Raw genomic sequence first — 14,313 nt, 5'->3', positions numbered from 1 at the left:
TCGTTTCCTCTGGTTCGTGTTTCCTGTGGGCTCTGTCCTTCGAGGTTCGGATACCTCCTCGGGTCCGCTCTCTACACTGCAGGAGTATTCATACTCTTATCGTTGTGTTTTCCAAAAGTATAATAATGCGATTAAATATTATTTGTTGTGCTTTTTGAAATCAGGTATTAATCACATGCCAGTGTTATGACATCACACCGCTGCGAGTAAACGCGAGGGTTGTGTGAGGGGGAGAACAAACATTTACAAGAATAAATGGGCTGCATGTGTCGTATGTTATTCTAAGCAAACAGCACGGTAAATACAAATATGACATTTCAAACAAATTTGCGACTGCAGCCCCCCGCGCGAGCCGGTCCCTTCCCCTTTAAGAGCCTCGCGGCCAATGGGGCAGCTCGCGGAAGTGTAGGGCGCCGCGCGGGGCCGGGGATTTCCTGCGCGAGCTAGGAGCTGGGCCGGGACGCCGGGACCGCGGGGACAGCGTGCAAGCCGGGGCTGAGCGGCGCAGGCGCCGCAGAAAGCGAGTCCTCTTGCTTCGTCTGCTGAAATTGGGCGACATGCGTTGAGCCCGCGACTGTGCGACTTGTGAATCGGAGGCGGAAACGCGGACTGGACTCCCTTTAAATCTGCAGTGTATACACCCAGGGTGAGTGTGGAGACTCGCCGGGGAGCAGGCTTGCGGAGCGAGCTGTGATACCTCTCTCCAGGAGAATCTGCACAGCCCTGTCTCGGCCCTAAATCCGGGACAACCCTAACGCAGAGCTCCGCCCTGCCCTTCAGGGTATGGCAGGAGGGGTCTGAAGTGGTTCCGACCCGCAGAGCAGCTCCTCGGTCCCGGGGCTTCTGCATCTGGATCCTCAGATCTGAACGTCACTGCCAGAGCAGAACAGAAGAATTAAAATTCCCACGACTTGCAGAGCTCGCTTTGCCGGACGTTGTATTAATGTGCAGGGACTCCGCCGACAGTGTTTACGGTTTCCCGAGGTCCAGCAAGCTGGTTCAGATTGTTAATTTCCCCAACCATAGTTCAAAATAAATACACCTGAGAAGTATCGTGGGTGTGTTTTGTTGTGAAGCGACGTGCGAGACCACGAAGGGTTAATATCGCCAGAGAAGTCGCCCGCTCGCGTCACCCCAGCCCCTCCCTCCATCGACTGCAGCGAAACTGAAAGCGGATCTTCACCCGGGGCAGATTCAGGAAGAGAGGGCTCGGGCGAGCGGGACCTTCCCGTGGATCGGAACCGGCCGGGGACGCGGCTGCTCCGCTGACACTGTAGCGGGCGGATTCTGGTTCGGCTCCAGCGCCTGGACTCTGAGCAGGGGCTGGCACTGTGCTCGGTTCACACTGCATAGCCTACGACACAGCTTGATCGCACTGATTTCTGACTTTTTCTTCAAGGGTCATTTTTAAACTTTCACGAACGGTGAAGGTAAACACTCGACCCCTGGTTACTGTTCAGCTTTCATAATCTGGTTACCACGAGGGCTGTTTCTGTGGTGTGCTAAACCGTAATTTTAACAAGATCCTTTCTCTCGTGTGTGGTTTGATATTCTCGTAATGCATAATATTGAAAGGGTTTGGGTTCGTTTTAAAGATTAAAACTGCTTCTTGTGTGGCGGGGAAGCAGAGTCGTTTTCAGAATCTCTTTAACTTGGGTGGGAGCCCACTTAATAACTGTTCAATAAAATACTTATTTTTGCAAGTCATGGTCTTGTTTAGTTTTAACAAACCAAGTCAGTGTCTTTGTACTTACAACAGGAGAAGCGATTGACTAACGAACCCTGTGTTGCTGTTTGTCCAGTTACAGCGTGTGGAGACCATGGTCCAGCCCAAGGGCCTCATGGGTAACGAGCTGAAGTCGGACATGATTGGTGGAGACGGGTCGATGGGGCTGCGGGGTCAGGGGTCGACGCAGATCCCCCCAGAGCTGGCGGGCAACGAGATCGTCCAGAGGCTGCTGGTGGAGAACCAGGACCTGCGAGGTACCAGCACGCTGTCCCCGATCTGTGACATTGATCAGGACCCCAGGAAAAATAACATTAAACTTGCGAGTGCAAAGTCCTTCGACTGTAGGTTCTATCTGTTGTTGACTATGACTGAGGTGTCTGTGTACTGCTCTTTTACTACACTTGATAGTTACTATCTTCCTGTGCTGTTCAGGTCTTTGGTTAGATTTCGGACTGCCCTGAACACCAATCACGTGACTCCTGCCCTGTGTGGCACTCAAGCCCACACAGCCTTGGAGTCTGGGCTAAACGCAGTCCGCCTGAAACTCCCCCTGCTCGTTGTTGAAGGAATCGCTCACTTCCTGTGTGGTGGAGCTGCTGGTGGAGAAAGGCAGCTCTGCTGCACTTCAGGGGTGAATGAAGTGGGTCCCCTCTTATATGTGAGGTGCTTTGGATTCCTGTGGAAAAGCACAATTAACACTATTATATTGGATATAACAATAGGCTTCTCCTTCTTTGAAGCTCCAAAGCACATGTGTATTAAAGTATCAAGAACTTTAGTCCATCAGAGCTTGCACTGTTCCTGTGTACAGTGTGACTCTTGTCAGCGTCGAGCTGAACTGTAACAGATCTCAGTGTAGTAGCCTCCACTGTTTGGGGTTTTGTGAATCTCTGGAAAATTAATAATTCTGTGTATATCAAAGGAGTTTTTTCTAAAATTAATTGAAAATCTTCCTTTAGTATGGTCTCCTCTATTTACTCCTTTTCTGCTTGCTGAACTGGATTTTTCTTTCCTGTGCCGGTCAGATGCTATCAAGCAGAGTAACCAGGCGCTGAGGGATCGCTATGAGGAGATGCTGAGTTTCCGGCTGAAGAACCGCCAGGAGCGCCAGTTTCTGATGGAGAAGTTCAGAGAAGCCCGGGACCTGGTGGAGCGGCTCAGCAGGGAGAACCATCTCCTGCAGGGGCAGCTGAACCACCATCTGCTTCAGACCCAGAACCACACTCTGAGCCAGAACCCCAGCCCATCTCCCCAGAGCAGCCGGCAGGTACCCAGTCCTGAGGTGTGCAGATGTTTCAGCTGCAGATTAATATCTAAAATACTTTGTTGTGGTGATTAAAGTTAGAAACTGCTGGAGCTTCTTGGTTTCTTCATTAAATCTAGATAGGTCTAATAGCTAGAGTAACAGGAAATCTCTCTTTACCTGCAATTTAGGCTCTCACCTATCGTGGTTACTCCCACAGTTGAGTGTTCATCAGGGTGCATCCTGGGGGGTCGCAGGCCTGGAGCAGCTGAGCTTGACGTTCCTGCTCACTCTGTATATTTCCAGTTGCCGTTTTACTGTGTGCAGCCCTGCTCAGGAGTGTGATGGTGTCCGTGTTGTGTTTTGCAGGAGAGCCTGGACAGTAGTTCAGAGGAGGTGGTGCTGGAGGCAGGAGTGAAGGCAGCGAGGGAGAGGCAGCCAGAAAGCCCTCCTCAGAGCATGGTGAGACACCTCTCGGCCGCTCCAGCGCCAACTAACCTGCACTGCACGAGCCGATGCTGTGCTGATACTGCACTGACGCTGCCATTGCACTAACCACACTGACACTGCAGGCTGTTGCATTGAGCCCCAGCGCTGGTCACTGATTCACTGGGTTAGTGCTGCAACACGCACTGGATTAATACTGCTGAAGTATGAACAGACTCCTATTGAGCAGAAGTTTTATTTTAGGTTGTATGAGTTGCAGTCTCTCACATAGAGCTACCCCAGTTACTAGAAATTTTATTATAAAAGAAAAACATTTTCAAGAGAGTACAATAAGTTAAAATCCTTAGTATATCAGTTTAAATAAATAATTTATAATTATGGTTTGTGCTATAGAGTCTGCAGCTGACGAAACCCGAAATGAACGACTGAAAAGGGAGTTTATCAGTGATTGCTGTGTCGCTGCACTGACTCCCAGTCCGACTGGTGCAGCAGCCTCATCTCCATTGTGTCGCTGGACTGATGGTCAGCTGAGTGATTAAGAACTTGCCAGACCTCAGTTCCTTCAGTGATGCTGCAGCTGTAGATAACTTACATGTTTAAGAGCTTGTTTTTGGAATAAAGACTCCAGGGGGAGTGAATTGAAAAGGTTCCTCCCACCTGGAAAAGGGCTGGATTGTTATTCATTCTACCTGGAGTCTTTATTTGAAATATAGCGTTGACTCCCCTAGGAGGCAGGGCAGCCCAGCCAGGCTCTAGCGCAGTCCTGGGGGCTGGTGTGTAGAGCAGGGATGTAACCAAGCACAGGACATCTTTTCCTGTTGGCAGCTCTCTGACCAGCTGCCTGCATTAATATGGGGTGTGCTCGTGGTACAAAATCAAAGAAAAGGCCTTTGGATCTCTCATAATGAGTTGTAACATTGAGAATAATGAATGCAAACGGACAAAGGAGAGGAAATGAACTCTGCTTGGTGCTCCTGAGTGCTGTGTTTGCTCGCTGTTGTCTTCTTGATTCAGGGTGTCGGAATCAGTTCCTGAAGGAGCCCAAAGTCTCGGCTTTTGTCCTACTGAGCCTCTTGGCTTAGTGAATGTGACAGGCTTGGTTAGTGGAGGAAAAAGGACACTTCTGTCCTGGGCTGAAAAGGATTTGTAACAGTCTGTTGTGAATCAGGTGTGATATCTACCTCAAAAGACCTTGGATTGTTTTTATACAATTATGTCCAGCAGAGCCAGATGTACTTCTTGGACCTGGTTGCCCAGATAGTATTCTAAATATCACTCAAGCAACACATGAAGATCTAAGGAGAAGAGGTTTATTGGTCCAACTTGAATTGACAGCCATTCAGTTAAACCAAATACTAGATCAGTTATTGTAATTCGGAGGTTTGAATTGAAATGAAAGCCCTAGATCCCCAGTGCCCTGGGAACTGAGTTTGACTCCCCCCTCCACCCCCCATGAGCTAATCAGTCAGCAGGGGGCTGGTTGAGCCGTTGTCACAGCCTCTCCTTTCTTTCTTGCTTGTGTGACTGCGAGCACTCCTGTTGAGCCAGAGGTCTGTGAGTAAGTCTGTGTGTGTGTGTACTCAGGCTCTTTCCAGTGCATCCAGCTCAGTGTGCTCCCAGGGCACTGTCACTCAGAGCCTGTTTGACAGCCTCTCCTCCGAGCCCGAGCAGCCCGACTGCGGGGAGGCCGAGAGAGCGCGCAGCCAGGTGAGACACGTGGGCACGGCAGGGAGGACAAGCCCTGCCAGACCCCTTCTCTTCCGAGGCATGGTCTCAAGATCAACCTGTTGTGTTTAGCAAAATGAGCCCTTTCTACAACAAAACAAAATCAAGATAATGTTTATTATGGTTCAATTAAAAGAGTTTCCTGAAAAGAGCTTGGTTTTGGAGAAACGGTCACGTGTGGCAAAACCTCACTTTAGAATCATTTACATACGAACAGCTGTAAATGAGAAGAGGCCATTCAGCCCCTGTTAGTGATCTGGATACAAAATAGTTGCACTTGTCTACGTGAAGTATCACCTGGCAGATGTTTTACAGTCTTACTTTGGTAATATCTGTGGTAATATGATTAATTTACAACCCCATACCAGGATTCAGATTTCTGATTTGAATTGGGAAGAACAGTAGTCCTACTACAGGTCCTTCTGAGACTCCACTAACCAGCCCACTTTGAACATCCCCCTTATCTGTACACTGCTTTCTGTTTAACTTAATCTCAATCCAAACATGAGTTTCCTTGAATGCTTAGGGCCCCTAACTTGAGAATTCAACCTTTAAAAGCGTGTTTATCAAAAAACATAATCAAATCTCAATACACAATATCATATTTATTGCTGCTGTTAATTATTAAGAAAATGCCTACAAGTTGGTTAGGCAATATGTATCTTTTCTAAAAAGTATTTTTACTGTGTATTATGATCCATATAGGATATTTTCTAACTTAATTCAAATTATTATGCCCTTAACTTTACAGAACAGAAGTCAGATATTTGGCTTGTAATTATTCTTTGTTTAGTCTTTGCCACCCTTCACCCTTGTCACCCAACCCGATGAAGGCTGGGTTACTACAAGGACACTTTTACAGTGTGTGGTTACTGGTACTACAGTTATTGTTTTCAAGAATTTGTAAATACTGTTAAAAAGAAACACAATTATTAAGATTGTAATTTGCCTTCTACTCTTTTATTACACATCTGTGTTCTCTAACTGTACTTGTACGTCTTGCTTGTATGTCTTCAGAACAACTACAGTATTCCAAAATTACATGCATCTACAGCATCTGGAAGACAAGTTAGACTCCGGCTGCACTGCAGTCCAAGCCACACCATGTATTGCCATGTGTTTCAGGCTCTCTAGTGTAAACTGAAAACTGCTGCAATTCTGCCTCGTTTTGAGTATATTTAAGGACATTTTCATGAGCAGTTGATGAGTTAATTTCACATGTACTGTTTTTGCAATTGTGCATAATATAGGTTGTGCAAATGACTGTAGCAGTAAAAATTGAACAGATCAAACTGCTGTGTAAGGCTGGGCTTATTTTGTATCCAGTCAATGTGGCGTCAGATGAATAAGGCACTGTGCCTCTGAGATCGACATGGGTTTGAGTCTCTTTTGTAGTGTTAATATCCTTTGCCATATTTTTATACCAATGGTTGTGGGGGCAAGCTACCCAGCAATATTGTCAAAACCGATACCTTGGCATCCTTCAAGAAACATCTGGTTCAGTGTTAATCAGATCAGTTTGTTTCTGACAACTAAATGGTCAAGTGGGGTTGAATGGCCTACTTTCATCTGTATACTTTCTTCTGTTCTTAAGGGCAAAGTACCCAACCGTACTCCCGAAGCAAAAAAGCCCACTGCCACTGGCATCTTAACAAGCCAGGTGCTGGGCTCCTGCTGCCTCAGGGTTATATTTACAAGTATGTTTGTTTTGCTTGAATGTAAACATGGTTTTATGTTTATTCTTTGGTTTATCATTACAAAATGAGATGAATAAGTCTAGACTTGTTGCTATACTCTCAGTCTGTGAAACTGTCTCTTAAGAGTTTACTGGAAAAAGTGTAATGCAGCACAGTTGGCATTTGAAGCACCTCCTGTGAAATATCCTGTGGCAGAGGGCATCCTAATGGATTAGAGATCCTGGATGTGTATGTTTTCAGTGGTTTAGCAGGGCTTGAAAGTTCTGCCCCTACCCAGTGTCCAGGCGGAGTGAGGACACCATGTCCGGTATCTGGAGGACGTGGTCCTGCCTGAGCAGGCATGATGGGACCACACTGGAAGATGTTTTTCTACCCATGTCTGGTTTACTCTGTGTATCTTCAGGTTTTATGTACCATTTCCCAGTGGACAAAGATCTCAGTAGAACTGTATGATTAAGGAAATAAAGTGAGCAGTGACCGAGAAGGACAGTGTGAACATGTTCTGAGATGCAATTTAAGTTCTCAGTCTTCTGCACGTTTCTTTCCTTGGCCTCTCTGCCCTCTCCCCTTGTCTAGCCCGGTGAAGGAGCAAACGCATTCCTGAAGCTGCTGAAGGCTCACAAGGAGGAGCTGGAGGAGTCGCTGAGGGAGCTGAGGAGACGCAATCAGCTGTTGGAAAAGGAGAAGGAGGAGCTGTTAAGTGCCAATGTCCAGCTGCAGAGTGAACTGGCCCAGTTGAAGGTGCATTTGTACTGCAGTACTGTTACTGTCCAAGACAGCAGCCCTGTTTAAATGTTTCATTTAATAATTACTCAAGTTGACATAACCCCATTTGTGTTTCTCCTCATGTTGCTGTGCTGTGCAGGACAGCAGGGAGCCTGAAGGGGGCAGCAAGGAACCCCAGGGCACAGTGACCCAGGAGAGACTGCAGAGGGCCAACAGGTATAGAGCACTGACTCTTTAGTCTCACTCGGATCTCTGTCGCCATAAACCTTGTTCTTTGGAAGGTGCAGCTTTTTGGGATTATAATTCTGTATTGTCAAAAAAAACAACGTAACATTGTGCAAGATATTGTTAATTAAAACTCCAAAAATATATGTCGGTATCATGTCACATGAAAGGCTAACTGAGTTGTGCGAATGCTGTTGTCTGTACCGGGCTCAGTGCTGATGAGACGGGCTCGGAGCTGTGCAGGAAGGTGGCCCAGCTGTCGGAGCAGATCAGCATCACAGACGCCAGGTAGGGTGCATGCGGAGGGGAGGGGTGTGCCGCTGGAAAGAGGGGGAAAGAAACCGTTTCGGCCGCGGAGCCTTCCTTGTGTGCGTTACATATACTGTGAATGTGTACAGTGTGTGCCTTTGAATGGACTGTCTGCAAACAGGAAAGAGCAGTTGGAGACTGAGTTGCAGGCTAAGGTGGAGGCCTTGAAGATGGCAGAAGCCCGGCTGGAGCATTCGGAAAATTTGAGGAAACAGCGGGAGAGGGATCTGCAGCTCGAGAGGGAGCAGAGCCTGCAGGTACAATGTGACACTTGTGCTGCCTGTGCTCACCCAACTCATGGCTGAGCCGGTCGTCAGTCATCTAACAAATGAAAAAAGTAAAGCTTTCAGAAATTGTGTAGCTTCTGTGGGCTAAACAGTTTGGGATTTAAAGATTTTAATAAAAGTGCAGTGGGATTCTCATTTCTTCATCTGGAGGATTCATGCTCTTCTGGCATTTACCATAGCTGAGCACTCAGCAATTCAATTAGACTGTGATGAGTTGTGATGGTGAAATAGTGAATAATGGTTACCAAGGAGATTCTTCCGGACCTGGAAGGATTCAAGTTGAAGTTTTGTGTCTTTGTGCTGTTCTGTGTGTCTGTGTGTCTGCGACACCCTGGTGACTGAGAGTCTGTGTGCTGTCTCCCAGCTGTCGAAGGACAACGAGTCTGTGAAGGCCCAGGTCACGTCTCTGCTGGCAGAGCTACAGGAGAGCCAGAGCTGCCTGGAGAAGAGTGAGCGGGAGAAGGGCATGATGGAAGACAAGTAAGTCTGCATGAATAATCTCCGCAGTTTCACTTCTTTATGACAGAGAAGTAGAGTAACTCGCTGTTGCAGAGGGCATCTTCCCTTCAGTTAACATGTGCATGTGATAGTAGCACTCCATTACCGTGTGGTGGAATCCAGACTGCAGAATTTATGATTGTTTTTATTTTATTACAATGGCAGATGAACACTGTCGCGATTTCAGACAGTGTTTAGTGTGGTTGTATCTGTGTAGAAACAGTACATCATCTGTCAGCTGTTTGTATGTGTGAAGACACAAGTGGAAACTTGTTAAGTGTGATTCAGTGCTGATACTAGAAAATGGTTTTGCACAGTGAGTTATTAATGCGGGGAATGGATTGCCAACCCACGTTGTGGAGGCTGATACGCTGGGATCTTTCAGAGTTCAGCTTGACGCGGTGATAGAATCACTCAGTGAACAGGAAGATGAAGAGCTGTGATGGGCTGAATGGCCTGTTTGCGTCGTAAGATTTTCTTATGTTCTTATGCGTGTGCATGTGCATGTCCAGGCTGCGCAGGACGAGCGAAGCGCTGCAGTCTTTGGAGAGGGAGACGGAGCAGATGAAGAAGCAGCACAGTGTGGCCACTGATCAGCTGAGGCTGCAGACACAGAGCCTGGAGTCAGCGCTGAAGACAGAGAGACACATCGTCACCGAGGAGAAGTGAGTCAGCTGTGCAGTAGAGAATGTAGCAGTGCATTTTGTAGCTCTACAGCAACATGTATCTGCCTTCTGGAGCTGTTTCAAGCTAAATCTTTCAAGATGGTGCACGGTAAAAATACAAAGCAGTTATTTTGTGGTCATATCAGTCCATTTTCAGTTTGTGTTAAAGGACTCAACGCTGATTATTTTGAATACAATTTTGAGAAGGTTTTGCAAGACTGCATGAGAACCACATATCCTTCACTGCGATGAACTTCACAGTCCAGTGCAGCACCACAGAAGAATGCAGCAGGCAGCCACATCTGTTTCATTACCTTCTGTCTTAGACTACTGTTATCCCTGCTGTCAAGTGCTTTGTATTTTCATGTCAGTCGCTCTGTCTCCACTCTCCCCCTCTGTTGCAGGCGGAAGCTGGCTCAGCTGCAGCATGCCTACACCCAGCTCTTCCAGGACTATGACATGAGACTGAAGAACGAGACAGCTGCCAAGCAGCGGGTCTGTCAGCACTCTCGCCCATTTGTCTCGCTGCGTGATTGCTGCCTGTTTTTTTTATTCACTCAGTGCTGTCAGATTGAAATGTTGGAGCATTCTTTGACTGTAAAATTGTCCAGATTTCCCATAAATGCTTCTGCATACTGGGTATAGTCCTTTAATTACTCAGTAGTATTTTTATGTTCCAGGTTGTTATGATACGTATACATCCACATTTATTAAAGGTTATTAAATGATAAGGTATAACATACTCGATGGTAAGCCTTCGATGTGCAACATATCGCTTAAGAAACTTTTATGGATGATGGACGTTGTCTGTATGTTAAGGTGGCTTGGTTTTGTTAGTTTTAATGTGTTCTGTATTTTTCTACAGCAACACAAAATCATTTTTATCGATCAAATCTCAATGAACGATCTTGTAGCACTGTAGCAAGAAAAAAATATAAAATGTAATTCCTCCCTGAATGATTTTGTTTCTATGTTGAAAAAAATTGAGTTCCCTGTTTAGGAACAGCTGTGGTATAAATATCAGCCCTTTGCATAAGCACCTGTGTTACACCTTGCATGAAGCACAAGACGAAGTTGTTGGATTTGCCTGCTCTGTATTCTCCTCTGTGTCTTGATTGTGTTGTTCTGACGGCAGTGTAGTGCAGTACATTAGAGGAGGCTGTATCATTCCGAAGGCTATAGTCTGCCTCTCTGTGTCCAGGGTGCTGAGCTGGAAGACCTTGCAGCTCAACTTCAGGAGGCAGAGAGAGCTCTGGCTATGAAGCAGGACCTCATCGACAAGCTGAAGGAGCAGGTGGAGCAGCAGAGGGGAGCTCTGGAGACCGTGCCTGTTCTTACTGCACAGGTAGACTCACTCAAAGACTCAGACACTCACTGACATTGAGCTGCTGGCAGGCACACACCCGCATTGAGTGACTGTGCTGTGTCCCAGGCGGAGATCTACAAGGCAGATTTCCTGGCAGAGCGCGAGGCTCGGGAGAAGCTCCATGAGCAAAAGGAAGCTTTGCAAGAGCAACTTGCCCAGCTGCAGGCAGACAGAGAGCGGCTGCTTGCGGAGGGGACGGCCAGGTACAGTGCTGTCTTGCAACCCTTGTCTGCAGTAAAAACCTCTCTTCCAGTTCATCTTCCTCTACGATACACAGGAACACCTGAAATTGAACACCTGATCCGATGGTGTCTTCATTGCTTTTTACCTTAATTCTGCGGTAGTTCAAGTAGGCAGCTGCGTCAGCATGCGTAGGCTGCAAAGGAACAAGTAAAGGTTTATTCCATGCTGAAAAGGGAAGAAAAGAAACGCAACCTTCCAGCTGTGGAGCCTTCTTCAGGTGGCCCTTCCACACCCAAGGAAGGCTCCACAGCAAAAACATTGTTTCTTCTCTTTTTAGCATGGAATAAACCTTTACTTGTTCCTTTAATCCAGGAGTGTTTGGTTTGGATTATTTTAACATTGATGTACTTTAGTGTATTGGAACATGTGTGCTCTCTGCTAGGGGAATTTACAGTGATGTGCACATAAGAGTGGTTGTTGTATTAGCTGTGCGGAGCTCAAAGCCACTTTTATCCTGGGAGAATGGTTCAGATAGCATACAGACATGCACTGTCTAACAGTTTAATATAATGCAGTACAGGCACTTGAAGTGAACATTAGCACCCTACCGATTACACTCACAGTACTTGTCTCCCTCTTGCAGGGCCCGAATGGAGGAGATGCAGCAGAGACATCTGGATTACCACCACCAGCTCCCCCAGCAGCGGCCACTGCTGCCCCCTCAGCCTGGTATATTCATGACATTTCCTTCTTGACGTGGATGCTTGGTTGACAGCAGTGCAGTGAACTGGATTGAGTTGAAAAGCAATATTTTATTGTGTAGAGTGCCTGTTGGTTAAGCAATTCAAAGTGCCTCTGATAAAGGTTCTCGTCCTTGTCTTCGAGGCTCTGGTGTTCATATGCTTCACTTATGTCATGGTTCCTTGTTATCTCTCCCTTTCTTTCTTTTTCTCTTCGTGCCCCTGTCTCCTGCCCCCCTCTGTGCCCAGGTTTCCCCGGCGCCACAGTGCCGTTCAGTCCCGCGCAGGACCTGTCCCTGCGGAGGCGCAGCGTGACGGACGAGCTCCCCGACTACCGCTGCCCCAAATGTCAGTACCAGGCACCCGACATGGACACCCTGCAGATCCACGTCATGGACTGCATACAGTGAGAGACGGGGAGGTGGCCAAAGGATTTCCTGAGGAATATTTTTACAAATTTTGCGAGAAGATCACAGAGTATATTTGAGTGTAAATAATTATATAAACTAGCAGTTAAATTCATACACCCATTAACTTTAATCCTCTGTGTGAATTCAATTGTAAGAGTTTTTCCATAGTGGAGTTGTGTACTAAAAACGAGGTCTGTACGTGTTGGCAAGACAGGATTCTGTTCGAGTCATTCGTCAGGTGTGACAGAGGTTAGAATTGAGAGGGGGTGAGAAAGCCTCAAGTCATGGACCGTTTAAGAACTCTTTGTGCATAACATGTCCATGTGTTGAAATATGCAATATTGTGAAGACTGAAGTTTGTATTTCTCTCATTATTCTTCATAGAGAAAGTTTATTCCACTGTGTTGCCATGATTGTGTCCTTTTAGTTCTAAGTGTCACTTGTTCACTCATTCTTCTGTTGATTTTGAATCATGGGTGTTTCTTCTATTTTTATTGTTTGAATTATTGAAACAGAGATTTGCTACAATACAGTATATTTGTCTTGGCTTCTTTTTCAGTTTTTATTGAACCTAATCTATTGCGCTGTCTATATCACATGGTCACATTTACAGGGTGTGCTTGTGATTTTGAAAGTCTGAATCTTTTTCATTGTGGTAGCAGTTTATGAACACAGAGCAGTGTTTTTAGTTGGCTCGTGTCATAATTGCATCAACTATAAAACCTATCTGACTGGTGATCGTGTTCATCAAAACCAGTCCAGATCGAGCCACCTTGTGCAGCTGCCAGGCCCACTGATCACCTCGCAGTGTCTGCCGATACCCCAGCCCCTTCCTGCAGCCTTTCAAAAATACCTCAATATACGCTTGTGGAAACTTTTATTTTTATTAATCTCTCCTTGATTTATGCGAGGAAATAAGTAATTCCTGTATGAGGTTGTCAACAAAATCTACCAAAAGTGCAACACAGATCGAATCCTTTCCTTTCATTTGTAACCCTGCTTATGTTCCCAAAAGAGTCACTTTGATTTCTGCCAAACTTCCCATGTTTCCGATTTCATGTGCTGCCCTCGTGTGTGCTCTACGTTCTTGAGCTCTAAGATAGGCCTGGTGTTTGCGTAATGCTGAACACATTTATAATAACAAAAATCTTATACATGTTGTGATGCATATACAGTTGTGAGAAAATGTTTGTGAACCCTTGGGAATTATATGGATTTCTGCATGAATGACTCCTAAAATGTGATCTCATCTTCATCTAAGTCATAGTAATGAAGGCAGTCTTATTTAACAACACATACAACATTTTACATTGCTACATCTTTATTGAACAAATAAACAACCAAGGTCATTGATGGAACAAGTATGTGAACCCTTATGTTTAGTAACCAGTGGAACCTTCTTTATTGGCAGTAACCTCAACCAAATGCTTTCTGTAGCTGCTCCTTTTGTAACCCTTTCCAGTCTTATGAGCTTCAGCAGCTCTTCTGAGGTCCTCTGAAGTCCTCTTGATCGGGCCATATTGCACTTCAACAGATTTCTGTTGTGAAGAGCAGGTAAGCAAACTTATGTGATCTTTTTATATGTCAGCGAAGGTCAAACCCACACCTGACTCATTGATTGGAATACCTGACTCCAATTAACCCTCTTTTCAAGATGTCATTATCCTAGAGGTTCACAAACTTTTTCCATCAATTGCCTTGATAATTTAAACCATTTGTTCAATAAAGATATGACAATGTAAAATGTTGTGTGTGTTGTTTGTTAAATTATTGTGACTTAGATGAAGATCAGATCACATTTTAGGAGCCATTCATGCAGAAATCCAGATACTTCACAAACTTTTTCTCACAACTGTATTTTTTATATAAAAGTAAAGAAGTTCATATAACCTGCTCTTACCTGTAGACATTCATCTTTGAATATTAGTGAAAATGTTGTTTAATGCAAACCTGTTAAATGAATATAAATTTGCCAGTCAAGTAGAGATTTTGGAATGCTGCTTACCACTACTACAGGTAAGTTCTTTCAGGTTAAAACCATTTCAATAACACTGACATGATGA

General features: G+C 45.6%; 1 protein-coding gene across 8 annotated transcripts; it reads left to right on the top strand.

Annotated features, from left to right (window-relative positions):
* Positions 1 to 396: 396 nt before the first annotated feature.
* On the top strand, positions 397 to 12,782 carry ikbkg (inhibitor of nuclear factor kappa B kinase regulatory subunit gamma). 8 transcript variants are annotated; one of them, XM_088907951.1, is made up of 16 exons: positions 409 to 646; positions 1,803 to 1,983; positions 2,755 to 3,011; positions 3,342 to 3,434; positions 5,004 to 5,126; positions 7,418 to 7,582; positions 7,707 to 7,783; positions 8,006 to 8,080; positions 8,223 to 8,358; positions 8,753 to 8,868; positions 9,399 to 9,551; positions 9,956 to 10,046; positions 10,753 to 10,896; positions 10,984 to 11,120; positions 11,744 to 11,829; positions 12,090 to 12,782. In XM_088907951.1, the coding sequence occupies exons 2-16, from the start codon at positions 1,821 to 1,823 to the stop codon at positions 12,248 to 12,250; spliced, it is 1,977 nt and encodes a 658-aa protein (XP_088764077.1). In that variant the 5' UTR covers positions 409 to 646; positions 1,803 to 1,820; the 3' UTR covers positions 12,251 to 12,782. The 8 variants fall into 8 exon arrangements, with proteins under 8 accessions (XP_088764088.1, XP_088764094.1, XP_088764077.1 ...); XM_088907952.1 differs by having other exon boundaries at positions 413 to 1,430; XM_088907953.1 differs by having other exon boundaries at positions 415 to 646; positions 2,755 to 2,996.
* Positions 12,783 to 14,313: the final 1,531 nt, after the last annotated feature.

This window comes from Atractosteus spatula, chromosome 2, assembly GCF_055471065.1.
Source record: "Atractosteus spatula isolate fAtrSpa1 chromosome 2, fAtrSpa1.hap1, whole genome shotgun sequence".
NCBI lineage: Eukaryota > Metazoa > Chordata > Actinopteri > Semionotiformes > Lepisosteidae > Atractosteus > Atractosteus spatula.
The sequence above is the reverse complement of the archived record's forward strand: the minus strand, read 5'-3'. Positions and strand labels throughout refer to the sequence as shown.

Coding starts and splice junctions, on each gene's coding strand:
- ikbkg (XM_088907951.1), top strand. CDS start 1,821: ATGGTCCAGCCCAAGGGCCTCATGGGTAACGAGCTGAAGTCGGACATG. Junction 1,984..2,754: donor GGAGAACCAGGACCTGCGAG/GTACCAGCACGC, acceptor TGTGCCGGTCAG/ATGCTATCAAGCAGAGTAAC. Junction 5,127..7,417: donor CCGAGAGAGCGCGCAGCCAG/GTGAGACACGTG, acceptor CCCCTTGTCTAG/CCCGGTGAAGGAGCAAACGC.